The sequence below is a fragment of the Eubalaena glacialis genome, chromosome 7 (assembly GCF_028564815.1).
Source record: "Eubalaena glacialis isolate mEubGla1 chromosome 7, mEubGla1.1.hap2.+ XY, whole genome shotgun sequence".
In the NCBI taxonomy this organism is placed as follows: domain Eukaryota; kingdom Metazoa; phylum Chordata; class Mammalia; order Artiodactyla; family Balaenidae; genus Eubalaena; species Eubalaena glacialis.
Window position 1 is genome coordinate 66,899,170 of NC_083722.1, and position 20,611 is coordinate 66,919,780.

Genomic DNA, 20,611 nt, shown 5'->3' on the forward strand with positions numbered 1-20,611 from the left:
ACAGTTAATCAAGTCCAGGAAGCACAGAGAGTCCCATACAGGATAAATCCAAGGAGAAACACACCTAGGCACATATTAATCAAACTATCAAAAATTAAATACAAAGAAAAAATATTAAAAGCAGCAAGGGAAAAACAACAAATAACATACAAGGGAATCCCCATAAGGTTAACAGCTGATCTTTCAGCAGAAACTCTGCAAGCCGGAAGGGAGTGGCAGGACATATTTAAAGTGATGAAAGGGAAAAACCTACAACCAAGATTACTCTATCCAGCAAGGATCTCATTCAGATTCGATGGAGAAATTAAAACCTTTACAGACAAGCAAAAGCTAAGAGAATTCAGCACCACCAAACCAGCTTTACAACAAATGCTAAAGGAAGTTCTCTAGGCAGGAAACACAAGAGAAGGAAAGGACCTACAATAACAAACCCAAAACAATTAAGAAAATGGTAATAGGAACATACATATTGATAATTACCTTAAATGTAAATGGATTAAATGCTCCAACCAAAAGACACAGACTGGCTGAATAGATACAAAAACAAGACCCTATATATGCTGTCTACAAGAGACCCACTTCAGACCTAGGGACACATACAGACTGAAAGTGAGGGGATGGAAAAAAATATTCCATGCAAATGGAAATCAAAAGAAAGCTGGAGTAGCAATTCTCATATCAGACAAAATAGACTTTAAAACAAAGACTATTACAAGAGACAAAGAAGGACACTACATAATGATCAAGGGATCAATCCAAGAAGAAGATATAACAATTGTAAATATTTATGCACCCAACATAGGAGCACCTCAGTACATAAGGCAAATACTAACAGCAATAAAAGGGGAAATCGACAGTAAATCATAGCAGGGGATGTTAACACCCCACTTTCACCAATGGACAGTCATCGAAAATGAAAATAAATAAGAAAACACAAGCTTTAAATGATACATTAAACAAGATGGACTTAATTGATATTTATAGAACATTCCATCCAAAAACAACAGAATACACTTTCTTCTCAAGTGCTCATGGAACATTTCCAGGATATATCATATCTTGGGTCACAAGTCAAGCCTTGGTAAATTTAAGAAAATTGAAATCGTATCAAGTATCTTTTCTGACCACAACGCTATGAGACTAGATATCAATTACAGGAAAAAATCTGTAAAAAATACAAACACATGGAGGCTAAACAATACACTACTTAATAACCAAGAGATCACTGAAGAAATCAAAGAGGAAATCAAAAAATACCTAGAAACAAATGACAATGAAAACACGACGACCCAAAACCTATGGGATGCAGCAAAAGCAGTTCTAAGACGGAAGTTTATAGCAATACAATCCTACCGTAAGAAACAATAAACATCTCAAATAAACAACCTAACCTTACACCTAAAGCAATTAGAGAAAAAAGAACAAAAAAAGCCCAAAGTTAACAGAAGGAAAGAAATCATAAAGATCAGATCAGAAATAAATGAAAAAGAAATGAAGGAAACGATAGCAAAGATCAATAAAACTAAAAGCTGCTTCTTTGAGAAGATAAACAAAATTGATAAACCATTAGCCAGACTCATCAAGAAAAAAAGGGAGAAGACTCAAATCAATAGAATTAGAAATGAAAAAGGAGAAGTAACAACTGACACTGCAGAAATACAAAGGATCATGAGAGATTACTACAAGTAACTATATGCCAATAAAATGGACAACCTTGAAGAAACGGACAAATTCTTAAAAATGCACAATCTTCCGAGACTGAACCAGGAAGAAATAGAAAATATGAACAGACCAATCACAAGCACTGAAATTGAAACTGTGATTAAAAATCTTCCAACACACAAAAGCCCAGGACCAGATGGCTTCACAGGCGAATTCTATCAAACATTTAGAGAAGAGCTAACACCTATCCTTCTCAAACTCTTCCAAAATATAGCAGAGGGAGGAACACTTCCAAACTTATTCTACGAGGCCACCATCACCCTGATACCAAAACCAGACAAAGATGTCACAAAAGAAGAAAACTACAGACCAATATCACTGATGAACATAGATGCAAAAATCCTCAACAAAATACTAGCAAACAGAATCCAACAGCACATTAAAAGGATCATACACCATGATCAAGTGGGGTTTATCCCGGGAATGCAAGGATTCTTCAATATACGTAAATCAATCAATGTGATACACCATATTAACAAACTGAAGGACAAAAACCATATGATCATCTCAATAGATGCAGAAAAAGCTTTTGACAAAATTCAACACCCATTTATGATAAAAAAAAACCTCCAGTAAGTAGGCATAGAGGGAACTTACCTCAACATAAAAAAGACCATATATGACAAACCCACAGCCAACATCATCCTCAATGGTGAAAAACTGAAACCATTTCCACTAAGATCAGGAAGATTTCCACTAAGATCAGATCAAGGTTGCCCACTCTCACCACTATTATTCAACATAGTTTTGGAAGTGTTAGCCACAGCAATCAGAGAAGAAAAAGAAATAAAAGGAATCCAAATCAGAAAAGAAAAAGTAAAGCTGTCAGTGTTTGCAGATGACATGATACTATACATAGAGAATCCTAAAGATGCTACCAGAAAACTACTAGAGCTAATCAATGAATTTGGTAAAGTAGCAGCATACAAAATTAATGCACAGAAATCTCTTGCATTCCTATACACTAATGATGAAAAATCTGAAAGTGAAATTAAGGAAACACTCCCATTTACCACTGCAACAAAAAGAATAAAATACCTAGGAATAAACCTACCTAAGGAGACAAAAGACCTGTATGCAGAAAACCATAAGACACTGATGAAAGAAATTAAAAATGATACAAATAGATGGAGAGATATACCATGTTCTTGGATTGGAAGAATCAACATTGTGAAAATGACTATACTACCCAAAGCAATCTACAGATTCAATGCAATTCCTATCAAACTACCACTGGCATTTTTCACAGAACTAGAACAAAAAATTTCACAATTTGTATGGAAACACAAAAGACCCCGAATAGCCAAAGCAATCTTGAGAACGAAAAATGGAGCTGGAGGAATCAGGCTCCCAGACTTCAGACTATACTACAAAGCTACAGTAATCAAGACAGTATGGTACTGGCACCAAAACAGAAACATAGATCAATGGAACAGGATAGAAAGTCCAGAGATAAACCCACGCACATATGGTCACCTTATCTTTGATAAAGGAGGCAAGAATATACAATGGAGAAAAGACAGCCTCTTCAATAAGTGGTGCTGGGAAAACTGGACAACTACATGTAAAAGAATGAAATTAGAACACTCCCTAACACCATACACAAAAATAAACTCAAAATGGATTAAAGACCTAAATGTAAGGCCAGACACTATCAAACTCTTAGAGGAAAACATAGGCAGAACACTCTATGACATAAATCACAGCAAGATCCTTTTTGACCCATCTCCTAGAGAAATGGAAATAAAAACAAAAATAAACAAATGGGACCTAATCAAACTTAAAAGCTTTTGCACAGCAAAGGAAACCATAAACAAGATGAAAAGACAACCCTCAGTATGGGAGAAAATATTTGCAAATGAAGCAACTGACAAAGGATTAATCTCCAAAATTTAGAAGCAGCTCATGCAGCTCAATATCAAAAAAAAACAAACAACCCAATCCAAAAATGGGCAGAAGACCTAAATAGACATTTCTCCAAAGAAGATATACAGATTGCCAACAAACACATGAAAGGTTGCTCAACATCATTAATCATTAGAGAAATGCAAATCAAACTACAATGCGATATCATCTCACACCGGACAGAATGGCCATCATCAAAAAATCTACAAACAATAAATGCTGGAGAGGGTGTGGAGAAAAGGGAACCCTCATACATTGTTGGTGGGAATGTAAATTGATACAGTAATGTAAATTGATTGATAAATTGTATCAATTGATACAATGTAAATTGATACTATGGAGAACAGTATGGAGGTTCCTTAAAAAACTAAAAATAGAACTACCATACGACCCAGCAATCCCACTACTGGGCATATACCCTGAGAAAACCATAATTCAAAAAGAGTCATGTACCACAGTGTTCATTGCAGCTCTATTTACAATAGCCAGGACATGGAAGCAACCTAAGTGTCCATCGACAGATGAATGGATAAAGAAGATATGGCACATATATACAATGGAATATTACTCAGCCATAAAAGGAAACGAAATTGAGTTATTTGTAGTGAGGTGGATGGACCTAGAGTCTGTCATACAGAGTGAAGTTAAGTCAGAAAGAGAAAAACAAATACCGTATGCTAACACATATATATGGAATCTAAAAAAAAAAAAATGGTCATGAAGAACCTAGGGGCAAGACGGGAATAAAGACGCAGACCTACTAGAGAATGTACTTGAGGACACAGGGAGGGGGAAGGGTAAGCTGCGACAAAGTGAGAGAGTGGTAGTGTATATATAGACATATATACACTACCAAATGTAAAATAGATAGCTAGTGGGAAGCAGTCGCATAGCACAGGGAGATCAGCTCGGTGCTTTGTGACCAGCTAGAAGGGTGGGATAGGGCGGGTGGGAGGGAGGGAGACGTAAGAGGGAAGAGATATGGGGATATATGTATATGTATAACTGATTCACTTTGTTATAAAGCAGAAACTAACACACCATTGTAAAGCAATTATACTCCAATAAAAAACGTTAAAAAAAATGCTATGCAACCATTACCATCATCTGCCTCCAGAACCTTTTCATCATTCCAAACAGAAACTTCATAGTCTTAAATAATAACTCCCCATTTCCCTCTTCCCCTGCTCCCTGGCAATCTCTATTCTAGGAGCCTAATATAAGTGGAATCATACAATAGTTGTCCTTTTGTGTCTGGCTTATTTCACTTAGCATAATGTTTTCAAGGTTCATCCATGTTGTAGCACGTATCGGTACTTCATTCCTTTTTATGGCTGAATAATATTCCATTTAATGGATAATACCACATTTTGTTTATCCATTCATCTACAGATGGACATTTGGATTGTTTCCACCTTTTGGCTATTGTGAATAGTGCTACTATGGACATTGGTGTACAAATATCTGTTTGCTTTCATATTTTGGGCATATACTCAGAAGTGAATTTCTGGATTGTACTCTATGTTTAAATTTTTGAGGAACTGCCAAACTTTTCTACAGCGGCTGCACCATTTTATACTCTCACCAGCAATGCATAAGGGTTCCAATTTTTCCACATCTTGGACAACACTTTTTATTTTCCATTTTTTAAATAACAGCCATCCTAATGGGTATGGAGTGGTATCCCACTGTGGCTTTGATTTGCATTTCCTTAATGGCTAGTAATGTTGAGCATGTTTACATGTGCTTATTAGCTATATGTATATCTTCTTAGGGAGGAATCTCTTCAAGTCCTTTGCCGATTTTTGAATTGGGTTGTTTTTTGTTGCTGTTTCTGAATTTACACAACTGATTTTTGACAAAGGTTCAAAAGCAATTCAGTTGAGGAAGGATACTTTTCAATAAATACTGCTGAAGCAACTGGACAGCCATAGGTCAAAAAAAAAAAGAATCTCAATCTAAACCTCACATCTTACATAAAAATTATGCCAAAATAAATCATGAACAAAAAACTCTAATGCTTTTAGAATATCACAGGGGGAAATCTTTGGGATCGAGGGCTAGGCAAGGAGTTCTTACACTTGACACCGAAAGAAAGAAATTGGTAAACTGGACCTAGTCAAAATTTAAAATTTTTGTTCTGTGAAAACCCATGTGAAGAGAAAAGGCAAGCTACAGAATGGGAGAAAATATTTGCAAACTACAATCCAACAAACGATTAATATCTAGAATGTATAAAGAATTCTCAAAAGTCAACAGTTAGAAATTGGGCAAAAGACATAAACAGACACTGCACCAAAGAGGATATACAGATTGCAAATAAGCACCTGAAAAAAATGTTCTATATCATTATCCATCACGCACATTATAACCACAATTAGAAGTCACTACACACCTATTAGCATGGCTAAAATTTTAAAAAGTGACAACATCAAACACTGGCAAAGATATGGAGAAAGTGGATCACTCATACACTGCTGGTAGAAATGTAAAATCGTACAGCCACTCTACAAAATAAGTTGACGGTTTCTTACAAAACTAAACATGTTATTATCATACAACTGGACTCTTGGGCATCTATCCCAGAAAAATGAAACGTTAAGTTCCCACAGAAACCTATACATGAATGTTTATATTAGCTTTATCTGTAATAACCCCAAACTAGAAACAGCCCTGATGTCCTTTGACCGGCAAATGGTTAAACAATTTGTGGTACATCCATACCATAGAAAACTACTCAGCAATAAAAAGGAACAAACTGACACATACAACAACTTGGATGAAACTCTGGAAAATTATTCTGAGTAAAAAAGTCAGTCCCCAAAGGTTACATATATATGATTCCATTTATATAACATTTCTGAAATGACAAAATTTTAGAAATGGAGAACAGATTGGTGGTCACAAGGGATTAGGGCCTTTGGGGGTGGGGAGGGAGGGAAGCGGGTGTGGCTACAAAAGCCCAAGAAGAATCCTTGTGGTGATTTAAGTGTTCAATATCTGAGGATGGTGGTGAATATGCAAGCCTAAGCATGATAAAACTGTATAGAACTAAACACACACACAAATGAATACAAGTAAAATTACCAACGTCAATATTCTGGTTGTGATATTGCATTAGAGTTCTGCAAAATGTGATCTGGTGCCCCACCTTCATGCATGTCTGTGGGTGAATGCCTTATGAGGAAAAAAAGAAAGAAAAACAACCGTGAGATATCTTAAGACTTTCTAATTATAAAGACCCGGATACAGTAGTGTCTTAAATTGGTAAGTGTCTTTTAAAAAAAAACAAACATACAAGTGTTTTCCACTTTGAAAATAAACCATGTTCACTATATTTTAAATCCTCTAAAGTGCAAAAATAAAAACACAGCACTGCAATTCCAGCACACGAATACAACCATTTTTAACTTTAATATTTCTATGCATTCCTCCGCAGTCTTGTTTCTGTTCCTAGGGGTTATTAATTTTGTTTTTTGTTTGTTTTGGCCGCGCCATGCAGGGCAGGCGAGATCTTAGTTCCCCGACTAGGGATCGAACCCGTGTCCTGCAGTGGAAGCGCGGAGCCTTAACCATTGGACCGCCAGGGAATTCCCTCCGTTCTTAGTTTTTAAAAACACAACTTCATTTACTTAGCAATTACTATTTCGTGTTCTGCCTTTTTCACTCACCGTCACAAAATAACCTTTCCCCCCACACTGTTCCACATTTTCCAAAGACATTCTGAATGGCTACGTTAAATTTCATGGTGGGATCATTCACCTTAATTCCCCCCAGCAGGAGTGCGGGATGCGCATCTCTGTGCAGAACGTTTGGCCCACAAAACTTTTAAAATATGTTCCAGAAGCGGACCACTGGCCAACTTTAAAGTCTCATACACAAGACGCCCTCATCCGTCAGCCCACCTCGCCTATGTACTTACCGCCTCAACCCGGACCATCTGCGCCTCTGTCCCTTTCCGAACTCCCGGCGCCCTCTTGGTTGCCGTAGACTCGTGAGGACGTCACGCAGCGGCGTGGCTGGTTTCCCTGGTGACGGTTGCCGGGGCAGCGCAATAAGGCGTCTGGAAGAGGTGCCCGAGCTGCTGCAGCCAAAGAAGGCAGCAGCGGAGTGACCACTGTAAGTGCGGGGAAAAGTACAGAAGGGCCCGGGCTGGAGCTGGGGGAGCCGGCAGCCACCGGGGCCCTGGCCGGAGCCAGGGCTGCATACCTGTGTAAAGATTTATTGAGTTGTACACTCAGGACTTACGCACTTTACTATGTGTAAATTATAATTCAACCTAAAATTATACCTTAGTTAAAAACAGTAATGATGTCTGAGCCCCATTCCTAGGAATTAAGATTTTAAATGGTTCAGGGATGCGCCCCAGCCTTGCTATATTTTAGGAACTCCTAGGAGATTCTAATGGTCAGCCAGAGTTGAGAGCCACTGTTTTTAGGGACAGGAAGGAGTCAACTGTTGAACCTGAGTGATGGGGAGAGTATTCTGATGCCATTCGAGGTCTGGTGGCACATTCAGGCACGGGAGGGTGTGTAGAGAGCTGACGCTTAGCTCGGCTCAGCTTTGGCTTTCAGGGGACCTGAAGTGAGGGTGGGTCTTCCAAGCTTCCTCATGGATACATGCAAAGATAAGCAGCCAACTCCAGGCTTGGGGGTTGTAGACAGGGCTGACTATGTGCTGAGCACTCTTGGGAAAGGAGCAGTTTGTGGAGTCTGCTTAGGCTCAGGCTTCTTTTCCTACTCCAAGGGCAAGATGGCAGAGGATGAAGGCTCACAGGACACCTTGAGGCTCCAGTTCAGGGCCATGCAGGAGATGCAGCACAGAAGGTTACAGAAGCAGATGGAGAAACGGAAGGAAAAAGAACTTAGCCTCCAAAGCAGAGTTGATGACCAAAAAGAGCCCCTGGAGATCTCTGATGGCCTCAGCGTCCTCCAAGCCGGGGAGCAGAACTCAAAAACCAGCTTTGAACAGAGGTAAATGCAAGTTTGGACTCTCCCAGGAGCACTGCAGGGAGGTAGGGAAGGTGGGGGAGAATGATTGCAGACAGTTCGACAGGCAGGTTGACCAGATGTGTGTTTATCAGCTGAGACCCAGAAGTTTTGACACAGAGATTGTTATTGAAGACTCTTGCATCGGATAAAGGGACATAATTTGACATGAAGTGTGTTCAAAAACCACTTAAAGTCAAATGGAAAATTTGAAACTCATCAAGGTGTAGTTTATTCACTTGAATTTTCTTACGTAGTCTCTCTTTCGTGAAAAATGTGTTTTGGTTTTTGAGGAGCTGGTTGGCTGGCCCTGATGATTCACAGGTGATCACTACTCCAAACCTCATCTGGGACTGTTCTCCTGTGTCAATTTCCCTTTCCTGACACATAAAGACACATAAACATACCTGTCCTGAAGAAGCAATTTATGGATTCCTTGCTTTTATATGGTTGGTGAAACAGTTGAAAGGAGTCCAGAATCTTCTCATTTTGCTTTAAATTTGCCAATGTCACACAGATGCATTGATTTAAATTGGTTATTAGAAGCAGGAGTCTGGATTGAAACAAAATTCTTTGCTAGTCATTTTGCAAAAAAAAAAATCACAGCAGTTGTCGAGCTATCTCTTTGCTTCTGGTTTCACCCAGAATCTATCTTCTCCATCTGCAAATTCTACTTTTCATGGTTTCTTGATTTTCACAATGTTCTACTGAAAAATGCTAATTAGGAAAAAATAAAGATTTCTCAATAATTGAAAAAATTCATACGGCTCCTAAATATTAGCTCTAAGTTAACCCCAGACCTATTCCCAAATGATCTTTCCCCAAGTCAGAGAAACTGGAATTTGTGGAGACTTGAGCTGTTGGTAGAATAACACCAACAATAATAATAGCTGGTAGTAAATAATTACTGTTATCTATAATTTCTGTAACTTATTTACTTCCTGAGCAACTGCCTCTATGGAGCTGGCTCCCTGCCTAATGGTAGAAGTGATCACAGACCAACCAGTCACATGTTTCTCATGTTTTAAAGTTCTAAAAAAAATGACTTGCAAGACAATTGTAATATACAAAACTAGCCACCTATTCTGATTTCCTATTGGGTTTACCTGAGACCCAGAGACCTGGTCTCAACTTAAGGCTTAGACAATTCCTCTTTCGTCTTCTAATATACATACGCAATTAAGGCTATACATTTCCTTCTAAGTATCACTTTAGCTGCTGTTCGCAAGTTTTCATATATATTGCTTCTACAGTCAATCCATTCTAAATGCTTCATAATACACATTATGATTTCTTCTTAACCCATAAATAATTTAGGAGTGTGTGTATGTGTGTGGTTTTTTTTTTTCCATTCCAAGCATATGATGGGTTTGGAGTTCTGTTTTTCATTTTACTTTTGTTCTCTTTTTAGTATTGATTTCTAATTTTAGTCAATTGCCATTAAAGAAAATGGTCTGTATGATGTCCATTATTTGGAATTTGCTAAGGTTGCCTTTGAAGCCTAAATTATAATACATCTTTATGCATGTTCCATGGATGCTGGAAAACACTATGAATTCTCTGGGTGGGGTTTTATATAGCTCTGTTGAATCAGTAGTAAACCATGTTATTGAAAACTTCTTTCTCCTTTCACTTGTGTGTGTGTCCTTAATCGTTCAGTTTTGAGAACAGTGTGTTAAAAATCTGCTCACTGAGATTCCCTTAATTTCTCATTCCTATTTTGTACAGACCAGTTCTTATCTCCACCCAGTGCCCAACCAGGTACAACAAACCTGGGCTGTGGAGGCCTGACCCCTGCCCATCGGTTCCTGTGATTCTGCCTTTGCCTTGCAGGATGCTTGAAGACGAGATCGAACGGCTTCGGGATCAACTCAGGGAAACAGTGGATGAGAACGGGCGATTGTATAAGTTGCTGAAGGAGAGGGACTTTGAAATCAAACACCTCAAAAAGAAAATAGAAGAGGACAGATTTGCCTTCACAGGTAGCTCCACTGCTGTTGCGACAGTTTCTGCTCTGAAGTCCAGGTCGGCTGGCCCAGCTGCCATGGAGCCTACAGGGCAGGACAAACAGCAGGTTCCAGAGGGCAGGTGCTCAAGAGACAGTGCAAGGTTCAGCTGTGCTCAAGCTTGTCCAGATGAATCCTGGAAGTGAGGGAGAGGGGAGAGGAATGGAGCAGGCCAGGTAGGCCAGCATGCTGGGAAACGGAAGCACGAGAACAGCAGGGGCAGAAGGCAGGCATTCCAGGCAGTGTGGATGACCCCACTGAGACTCATGACAAGAGTTCTCCGTGATGCTCGCTGCATGTTCGGTGGGCCAACGGCATCCGTTCTATCTGGATGCTCCGGGTCAAACACTGTATCATGGACGTGAAAAAGCCCCAGTGGAAGTAGGCATTTACTCTACAACACTTGCTGTTGCTGCTCCAGAAGGGTGGACAAGACAGGGGAGTTAGCTGTTCTGGGAGGATTTCCTGAGATCCAGCAGCATGTACAGTGGACCTTGGCCCTTCAGGTCGGAGTTGGACCTTGGTTCTGTTGCTGGAGACCTTGACCCTGTGGGTCTGTTAGGGACCTTGGCTTTGTGGGCCTGGAGATGACCTTAGCCCTGTGGGTGTGGGCTGGACATTGACCACTGACTCTGTGGTTATGAGCTAGACCTTGTTCTTACAGATCTGGTGGGGACCTTGGCCCTGATTGTCCTCTGCTCGATGTACGCCCATTGAGCAATTCCCAGGTGGCTGACTGAGAAAGCACAAAGTCAGTGTCAGCAATCACAGAGGGCATGATGCCTCACCTGGCATCTGCCAGAGCGTCTCTCTCTGCCTTTGCTAGTAAATGACTTTAAGAGTAGGTGCACCCAGAGGACCAGTGCTGAATTAAAAAACAAGGGGAATCTGGTATCTTAAAGGCCCTTGGTAGCCTGTCGTGCTTCCCTCCATTCTTTGGCCTCTTCTGTCTAAAACAAATCCACACTGAAGAGAAGACAACACCTAACCTGGCTCGGGGTTCAGATGCGAAGGGGCAGCTTCTGCAAGGGTGTCGAGAAGTTGATGGGCTCCGGGGAGGGCAGGAGATGCCTCCTCACCCCAGGAGACCTGGGAGACAGGGCCTGCCCCCTCTTCTCCAGCCTGGCCCACATCCTGTCTTCTGCTGCCTCTGCTGGCGTGCTCATGGCCTCATCTGAGTGCCAGCCCTGAGGCTCCCTCAAGACCTCTTAAATCCAGTCCTCACTCAGCAGTCCCCATTTCTGATTTCCAACTTCATGTTTTGAAGAGAAAAGTCTGACAGTCTCAGTTCATGTTTTTAAACCAGGCTACAGTGACAGGCTGCTGACAGCTGATGAACTGGTTTTCCTTTGGGTGGACTTCTAGTGTTTGCTTTAGTTTAGTTTTTCTATTTCTTTGTACAATTTTTTTAGTGATTGCGCTAGTGCTTACAACACACATAACTTTTCATGGTCTACTTAGAATTAATATTTTACCACTTCGAGTGGAATGAAGAAACTTTACCACCATATAAGTCCATTTACCCTCCCCCCTTATATTACAGCTTTTATATGTATTATGTCTGTATATGTTGAACATCCCATCAGACTATGCTATCATATTTGCTTTCAACCATTATACGTTTTAAAAAACTGAAGGATGCAAAATAGTCTATTATATTTACCCAGATATTTTAGCATTTCTGTGCTTGCCCATTCACTGATGCCCCCATTATAATGGGATTGCAGCTTCAAGAGTGGAGCTTGTCTGGAGACAGTGTTGGGAGAGAGCCCTGGCTCGCTCTTAGCCCCACTTCCTGCCCTTCAGACTACAGAGGGCTTCTCTTAGACTTCTTTCTGATGTCTAGTTCCAGGATTTGTAATGCTTTTGGGTCCTGGGAGGAAAACATAACCAGAGAACTCACCACTGGACCATTTGTATTTCTAGGTTTGGTTTCCTTCCCCAGGTTCTTTCTCCTTTCTCCTGATGTGTCCTAATCCTCTTCAACAGACACGAGGTGGCCGAGGACAGCTACTCATAGTTGCCCAAATGGCTGCTGGCCCAGGCCAGCAGCAGCAAGCCTGTTCGATGTGTGGGGCTGTGTTTTTATTGACCTCACTGCTTTCCTTCATTTTAGGGACGGCTGGTGTGGCTGGGGACGTGACTGCCACCAAGATCGTTGAGTTGTCCAAAAAGAACCGCGTGCTGATGGCAGAGTCCGAGGGTGCGAAGACCAGAGCGAGGCAGCTGAGCAACCGCATCCAGGAGCTGGAGCGAGAGGTGAGGGGCCTCAGGCGCCCCTGCCCCGGGCTCCCTGTACCCCACGCCACTCCGCCAGAGAGGGAGCACACTTAGATGCTGTAGGTCCTTCCCAAGGACTGGTGGGTCAGTGTTTTCGAGGAGTCCCTCAGTCTCTGTCATATCCTGAGAGGGGAAAGTGTCGGGAAGCAAGGAGGACGCAGGCGGTGGAGAGATAGCCCGACACAGCAAGGAGGACGCAAGCTTGGAGCCTGACCACCTGGGTGTGAATCTCAGCTCCACTACTGACTTGTGTTGTGACTTTGAGCCAGGTATAAACTCTCCGTGCCTCCACCTGTCACGTGGCAGTCATAACGGCACTCACCCCAAGGTTTTCTGAGGATTAAATGACTTAACACTGTAAAATGCTTAGAACAGGGCCTAGCAGGTAGTTAGCACCAGAAAGGCATTGTTGAATAAATTAACAGGGATCCTTGCTAATCTGAAGCTAGAGCCAGGAGCATTCCACCAGTTCGTCTCACTTTTGTCCACCTTCCTCTTTCTGCTGCCCCGAGCTTCCCACAGCTAATGACAAACCCCTCCAGTCGAGGGAGGGCACGAGCCCCAGCGGTTCATGGTCCCTCAGGAGCTAGAGTGAACCTACTTAGCTTCTCCTTATGTGGCTGGAGGAGCAGAGGCTGGCAGAGGTTAAGAGGCTTTCTCAAGTCACGCAGCATGTGGTGGTGCCAGATTTCAGATCCAGTTCTGTTGCCCTCCAAAATCCTCCACAGTCATTACACTTGGCATTGAATTAGACCTTCTTTCTTCTATAACGTATTTTTTGAGAACCATCGCAGGCTCTGGGCCAGGCCCTGGGGAGACCGTGGGGAGCAAAATAGGCCTGGTCCTTGCCCTCCTGGAGACAGACCAGCATCGAGGGCCCCTTAGAGGAGGGAGTATGCACAGTGGGTCCCTGGAGGATGAGAAGGGGCCAGACTCGGAGGGGTCGGGGAGAGGCCTTCATGCAGAGGACCCAGCAGGTACAAAGGCCCTGAATAGGAATAAAGGCCTGAAAGGGGACCAATGTGGCCGAGCTTGGAGCAAGATGAGGTCAGAGAGGTGGGAGGGCGGGTTGTGCCCAGCCTTGTCAGACAGGGATGGTCTTTGTGTGAAGGACAATTGGGAAACCCTTAAAGGGTTGGTTGGCTGTCTGTATACAGCAGTGGTCTTGGCCACCAGGCCATGAGCCTGAGTGGCAGGTTTCTCAGTGTCTCTGACCTTGTCTCCTCAACTGTAACGTGAAGTCCGTAGTTCCTTTTCTCTCCGGCTCCCAGGCTGTTGTTAGATGCAGACCATGGTTGCAGAATCATTATTTACTAAGCTGTTCGTGAATCCTAGGCTGTGACTGGGGAGTGGGGCAGACAATCAGTTAAACCCTCTCCCATCGCAGAGCGCCTTGTAAAGGAGAGTTCTTCCATTAATGGGTCTTAAAATGAGCTGAAGGGACGGACTGCTGAGATCCGTGACCACACATCCGACGGCAGCACCAGAGCCCTTCACTCAGGCGCCGCAACTGCTGAGCAGAATTAAATATTAAGTGCCAGGTTTGCTTTTTCAGCTGCAGATGGCCCTGGCCAGGCTGCCAGCCAAGGGGGCCACCGACGCAGGAGCCAAGCTGCCGAAGGCCCAGATGGGAGACAGAGCCTTGGTATGAATTCTCTTCTGTGCTGGGGAGTGTGTGAGGCAGCCATGGGCTTGGGCCTCCCCTCTTCCATGGGGGCGTAGGTGCCTCTGTCCGGCTTCCACCCCATTGCTGAGCCATTGCAGCATCCTCAGAGTAGCCATCAGGGGACAGTGGCCAAGTCTACCGTCTGAGGCCAAGAATGCCCCGGTGAAGGCTGGTGAGGGGCTAACTCTGATTTAGTCCCCAGAGAGGGAGGTCAGGAGGGGCCTGAGGACCCTGGAATCCTAGAATTTCAGGACCAGGAGGGAAGACCTGATCCAATTAGCCTCCTGCTCTCAGCCCAGCTGTAAAGGATGTCCGTTACAGCATCCTTACTGGGGAGACATCCAGCCTCTCTACCTTACCCCAGGGACAGGGAGCTCACTCCTCCTCAGTGGAACCCTGCTTTTTGCTGGGGCAATCCATATTGTAAGAAGTCTTCCCTTTGTGGAACTCCAAATCTACAGCGTAAAAGTGACTATTGGGAATGGGGCTGTTCCCAAGATTCCATTTTTTCTAAGCCAATGAGCCTCCATGAAACTCAGGGCATGGGAATTGCAGCTCCATGAAAGGAAGGCAGTCTGACCCAGTGGGCTACCGGGGAGAAGCATGGAGCCCAAGCCAGACAATAAATAGCTCAGAGTCTCAAGAACATCCCAGGAGGCCTCCCCTTGGTTTTCTTTTTTCTTTTTTTTTTTTGGCCACACCTCACGGCTTATGGGATTTTAGTTCCCCGACCAGGGATTGAACCTGGGGCCTCGGCAGTGAGAGCGCCAAGTCCTAACCACTGGACCACCAAGGAATTCCCCCCCATGGTTTTCTTAAGAAGCCAAATGAGTTGGTGAAACAGAATCCAAGCCTCAGGACTCCTAGTTCAGTGCCCCTTTTCCACCCGATGTTCCCTGTTGTCTACGACTCAAGATCAAGCCTCCTCATGCCTGTCTTGAGAATACTGCCCTCGAGTGATGGGCCCCTCAGGTTCCAGGGGTGAACGTGTCTCCTGAAGGCTAGTCTTGTGTAGATCTGTCTCATTGCTGGGGAGGCAACGGAGGGGCTCCGCCCTCAGCAGACGCTAGACTGAGTGTCGTTCAGTGCCTTTCCCAGCTCTGAGGGACACTTCTAAGCTGCCCCTTGTTTATCCATATCTCTGACTGGGGCTGTCCTAAATGGGAAACTACTTGTTCAGTCACTTGTTGAGCCTGACAGAATGTTCTGAGCCCTGGAACACAGAGAATCAAAGACAGGCCCACTGTCCACAGCGGGTTCAAGAGGGGAGATGAGTAGGCATACTAAAGGAAGGAGGGGGACAGGGCCTTCAGAGAAAGCCCCTAGGCTCTGGGTTCACAGAGGGAGCACACGCTCTACCTGAGGCAGCCAGGAGGTGGGATGGATGAGGGCTTCCTCAAGTGGCCTTGCTGGAGCAGGAAGATGGGGGTGGCCCTTCCAGCAGAAGCAGTGCAAGCTCAGAGCAGGAAAGCGTCAATATTCCTATTTTGTTTGTTAGCTGGGCATCAGCTGGATAACGTTTGGCTGCAGCCCAGGGGCCCTGAGGAGGAAAAGGGGAACATATCCAAACAAAGCTGGGGCGGGGTCACCTGTGGAGCGAGGCCTTGATGGTAGCTGGAGTAGGAATTCCAACTTCATTCTGTGGCTGCAGGGAGCCTGGGAGGTTTCTGACGGAAGAGTGCGTGGTGGGTTGCAGTCTCCATTCCTCGGGACACGTGTTTTCCCGGGCATCTTCTGATCAGAGAGAGGACAATAGCCATGTTCCCCTTGTTAGACTATTCTGGGCGACCCAAGCCTGGGCCATACTCCAGAGCCTGCAGGCTCACTCCACATCCCAGCCCAGAGCTCCAAGCACATTCCAGAGTGGAGCTGAGCGCCCTCACTCCGCGTGGGGCCTCATGAAGCTGTGGTGTGAGTGGCCTTTGCGCTATCTGCTCCCATGGACACCATTTCCAGTATCGCCTCAGAGGAAACAGCCCGGGGTGGGGAAAGGGGGTGCCCAGGCCCAAGACACCCACAAAGCTTGTGAAATCTCACTCTGGGCAGAAACAGCTCTGAAATGTCAGGCAGGTAGGGTTGGCTCAGCTTCCTGGGAGGGGAGGTCTGGGGCCTGGCAGAGCAGAGAGGGTGATGCCCTCACCAGAACACAATATGGCCCTCAGCCGCCTTTGCCAGCTGGCCACCCAAGCCAGGCTATGCCCCCCAGCATCAACCCCCGTCAGCATCTGCCCCAGAGGGCACCCTTTACGTGCGTTATCCCATCAATACTCACATATACCCCGGAGGCTGGTATAACGTGCCCCCATTTCACAGAAGAGGAAACGAGGCTTGGAGATGGTTATTGCCGCCTGGGTCTCAGATGCGGATCCAATCGGTGTGCTCTTTCCGTGCCCTCAGGCTCCCAAATGCTCTCACGGCTCCTGTACCGCCACCCACCAGAGCCAGCAGGGGGCTCAGGGCACCGAAGATCTGACAGGCAGGGACTGTTGCTTCCCAACGCAGGGCAGATTCAAAGCAGCACCTTAGCAGGGGAGCAGACAGGCTCCCAACAGCAGTGGGGAGGGATGGCATACAGCCAGGCGGTGGAAGGACATACAAAAATATAGATTAAAAGATGCATGTGTGTTTTATGTAAATTCCCAATTTGCAAATTCTGCTCTCACTGGTTACTCTGTTTAGCCTCCTGGGGGTGCTGTGAGGAAGCAGCCATTTCCTAGATGAGAAGACTGGATGAGTCCAGGCCTTCTGGGCCCTGTGCAGGTCTAGTTTCCTTGACCAGTGGTTTTCAGCGGGGCTGCCCAGAGCCTCTGGGGTCCATGGAACTCCCCAGACCCAGTCTTCTGGGATCTATCTTTCACACTAGCGTTCACAGGCGGTTTTGTCTGTGGCTACTAAGGTAAGTTCAGAAAGCCGCTGCAGGACCCATCTTGTTTCCCAGAAGTCTAGTCCACCCGATCTGCTGGGACAGGAGCAGATGGTCTTAGTGTCATTGCCTGATGGGACACTCAACCCACCAACCAACAGATGTTTCTGTCACCACGATGCCCTGGCATCAGCAAAAGCTTATATTGGGAGAATCCGCCAGTGCAAAGGAAGCACCAGGCCTCTACTCCCACTTCTGTCATCCCAACCAGCTGTGTGCCTGTGAGGCCATGTTATTTCCCTTCTCTGGACCTTATCTGCCTCACCTACGGAAAGGGTTTGAATGGGCTGACCTTGGAGTCCCTTTAATGCCAAAGTTCTGAGAGTTTCAGGAACTTCTATTTAAGTCATAAGTGGGGAACACATTTGAGAAAAGTTTCATCCAAATAGTTTAAATGAAATATTTTTTTTAAAAAAAGACTTTGCTAAGAGTTCCAGCAGGCAGAGTTTTCATGGCTCCTGCAGTTCTTCAAGCCACAGAAATGGAGCATTTGGGGATTAAACTGGGTCCTTATTTCTATTCAGTGAGCTCATTGCCAGGAAAGGGAGCCCAAGGCCCAGTCTGACAATTCTAGGAGAGGAAGGCCCCAAGTTGGGATGGTCATGGCCCTCCTGCCAAGCTGGGGCTGCCTTCGCTAAAGGAACCAGTTCCCTCTTCATCCTGACTGAGGATGGATTTGCTATGATGCCAGTCTCTGAGCACAGCAGAGCCCAGAGCCTGGGAGTGTCTGGGGGTTGGGAAGCAGCCCCCTCCAGATGCTCCCCGTCTGCGGCCACCACCCACGTCCCCCTGTGTGCGCCACACTCAGAGCACAGGGCTCAGCCCCCGAAGTTGGGCTGCCGGGATCCACATCCACGCTCCCCTTTACCTACCAGGTCCCCCAAGCCGAGGGGTCACCCCCCTCCAGCCTCTGCTCTGCATCGGTAACGGAACCTACCTCACAGGGGTTGTGAGGATGAAATGGGTTGCTCCTTGTCAAGCACTTCGTGTGGTACCTGCACATACCTGGATAAACGGGGGCTGTGATTATTGTTACTATCTAGGCCTCAAATGACTGCTCTCCCTCCTGTCTTTCCCAACTAGCAGGACAGCCCAGAGGTGAAGGTCTTGCAGGACAGGCTGGCGGCCACAAACCTGAAGATGAGTGACCTCCGCAACCAGATCCAGGCTGTGAAGCAGGAGCTCCGGATGGCCCAGAAGGTATTTCCAAGCCAGGGTTCAGGTCCTCGTGGGTGGGCCTGGGACTGGGAAGGTCATGGCTGGGACAATGGCTTCCATTCAGGAGCTTGGCCCCGTGAGCATCATGCTGCTTGTTCTGGGTCAGGCTCAGATCCAGTAACTTCCTTCCACCAGCCCTTGAAACAGACCCAGCAGGTGAGGGGGGTTGCCGGCTGCCTGCGGGGCCCTGCATAGAAGCCCTTGTGGTGCCCGCCCAACCCTGGATGGGGGAGCACAGTGCTGTCCACCCTGGAGGGGCCCTTAAACCTTCCCTGTGCTATGTGCACCCCAACAGATCCTGGGCATCTCCTTAATAAGCCACCTTGGACTTGGAAGCCTACCACGACCCATCTCCTGCCCTCTGCTGTCTGTAATATTAGAAAATGTAAAGGTTGTTTGTGTGTTAAAGGCCCCTTTCAAAGGAAAATGCTCGGACTTGGGAGGCAGGCCCAGCTGGTTCATTATTTATTTTTATTTACATAGTGAATTCTCTGGCATTTGTACCACCAGCAGCGGTTCCTGCTGGAACCACTCAGGCCAGCCAAGATTTCCAAAACAGAGTTCTATTGTGGAAACAAGCACCAGAGACTTGGTACGCTAGATGGGTTTCTGTGACAGGCTGCAAAGGGGACCAGGGCACAAGCTGGGGTGTACTGTTTCCACCTCAAAGCCTCGAAGTTGGGCCTGAACACCTCTCTGCAACAGCCACAAAGCTGGGCCCTTCTGGAACCAAACATCCCCAAGTGACATTCGGTAGCCCACCCCTCCTTGCTGCACTCAGACATGGCCCCTTGTCAGTGGCTTTGCACGGAGGGTGAGGCCCTGTGGCCATGTCCTCCCTGGAGCCATCCAGAATGATAGTTCTGGGTGACAGGTGAACAAATTTGGAGCAGGTCTTGGTCAACTCTGTGGTTCACTCATCCCGGAATGTGTCAAGGGCAAGGGCCCCCACCTGGGCATTGTCAGCAGTTCCTTGTCTGCTCTAAGCATCACCAAGAAGTGCTGGGGATGATGGGTTCACTGCTTTCCCAGGGAGAGCTGCTCTTGGAGCGTGGTCAATTGGCCTTTGAGGCAGGGAGCGGGGGAAGGGGGAAGGTTGTGCAGGTGGAGGCCGGGCCTTCGGGGAGCCCCATGCACCCAGCACTGTTTCTGCATGTGCAGCAGCTTTAGGGCTCTGGCAGAGCCCTCTCTCCCGGCCATACTGAAGGCCTCACCTTTTTCAGGTGTTAACCAGTGAGGTTGGGGAAGATGTGAACATCCAGCAGCTCCTGTCCTCGCCTGGGACGTGGAGGGGTCGGGCTCAACAAATTCTCGTCTTGCAGAGCAAGGTGAGTGAGTCATCAGACTTCTCCTGGCCCTGAACGTTAGGTTTGAAATGCCCCAGAAAGACCCGCGCTGACCCACATTAGAGACACAGAACCCAAAAAAGGCCTTTAGGTTCTGCAGAGCGCACTTGCAGGGCTGTTGTTTTACATTCTCCCCAACCAGCCTGGTTTTCATTTGTTATTAAGTGAACGAGCATTTATATAACACTACATACCAGGCACTGGCGCTCAACAAATGCCAGAGCCTTTGATTTATTTTACTCCAGGCAGATTTTTTTCCCCTAGTTCATGTAAATCTGCGTGACTGTTGTACTTGTAGGCTTTTTCCAGTTTTGTCCAGATGCCTGTAGGCTTTTGAAGGTTTTAATTACCACCCCCGCAAAAAAAACTTAGCCTGTCTCCCTCTTTACACTCTAAATATTTTGGAGCATCTCTAGAGGCTAGGAACAGGGGCTCCGCAGCCAGACTGCTTGGGTTCAAATCCCAGCCCACCACCCACCAACTGTGTGGCCTTGGGCAAGTTGCTTCGCCTCTCTGTGCCTCAGTTTCCTCCTCTGTGTACTGTGGATAATGACAGT

The 20,611-nt window shown here is 45.7% G+C and overlaps 1 protein-coding gene and 1 long non-coding RNA gene across 2 annotated transcripts in view; one reads left to right on the forward strand and one right to left on the reverse strand.

Annotated features, from left to right (window-relative positions):
- The first annotated feature begins 8,379 nt into the window (after positions 1-8,379).
- The window catches only part of CCDC13 (coiled-coil domain containing 13), a 28,574-nt gene continuing 16,342 nt past the window's right edge, over positions 8,380-20,611 (forward strand). The window contains exons 1-6 of the mRNA XM_061196551.1: positions 8,380-8,600; positions 10,449-10,597; positions 12,738-12,880; positions 14,457-14,546; positions 18,574-18,690; positions 19,932-20,036. Coding sequence (XP_061052534.1) covers positions 8,380-8,600; positions 10,449-10,597; positions 12,738-12,880; positions 14,457-14,546; positions 18,574-18,690; positions 19,932-20,036 — 825 coding nt within the window. The remainder of the gene's footprint in view (positions 8,601-10,448; positions 10,598-12,737; positions 12,881-14,456; positions 14,547-18,573; positions 18,691-19,931; positions 20,037-20,611) is intronic.
- LOC133095339 (uncharacterized) overlaps positions 18,667-20,611 on the reverse strand; it is a 28,344-nt gene continuing 26,399 nt past the window's right edge. The window contains exon 5 of the long non-coding RNA XR_009701587.1: positions 18,667-18,845. This is a non-coding gene — a long non-coding RNA (uncharacterized LOC133095339). The remainder of the gene's footprint in view (positions 18,846-20,611) is intronic.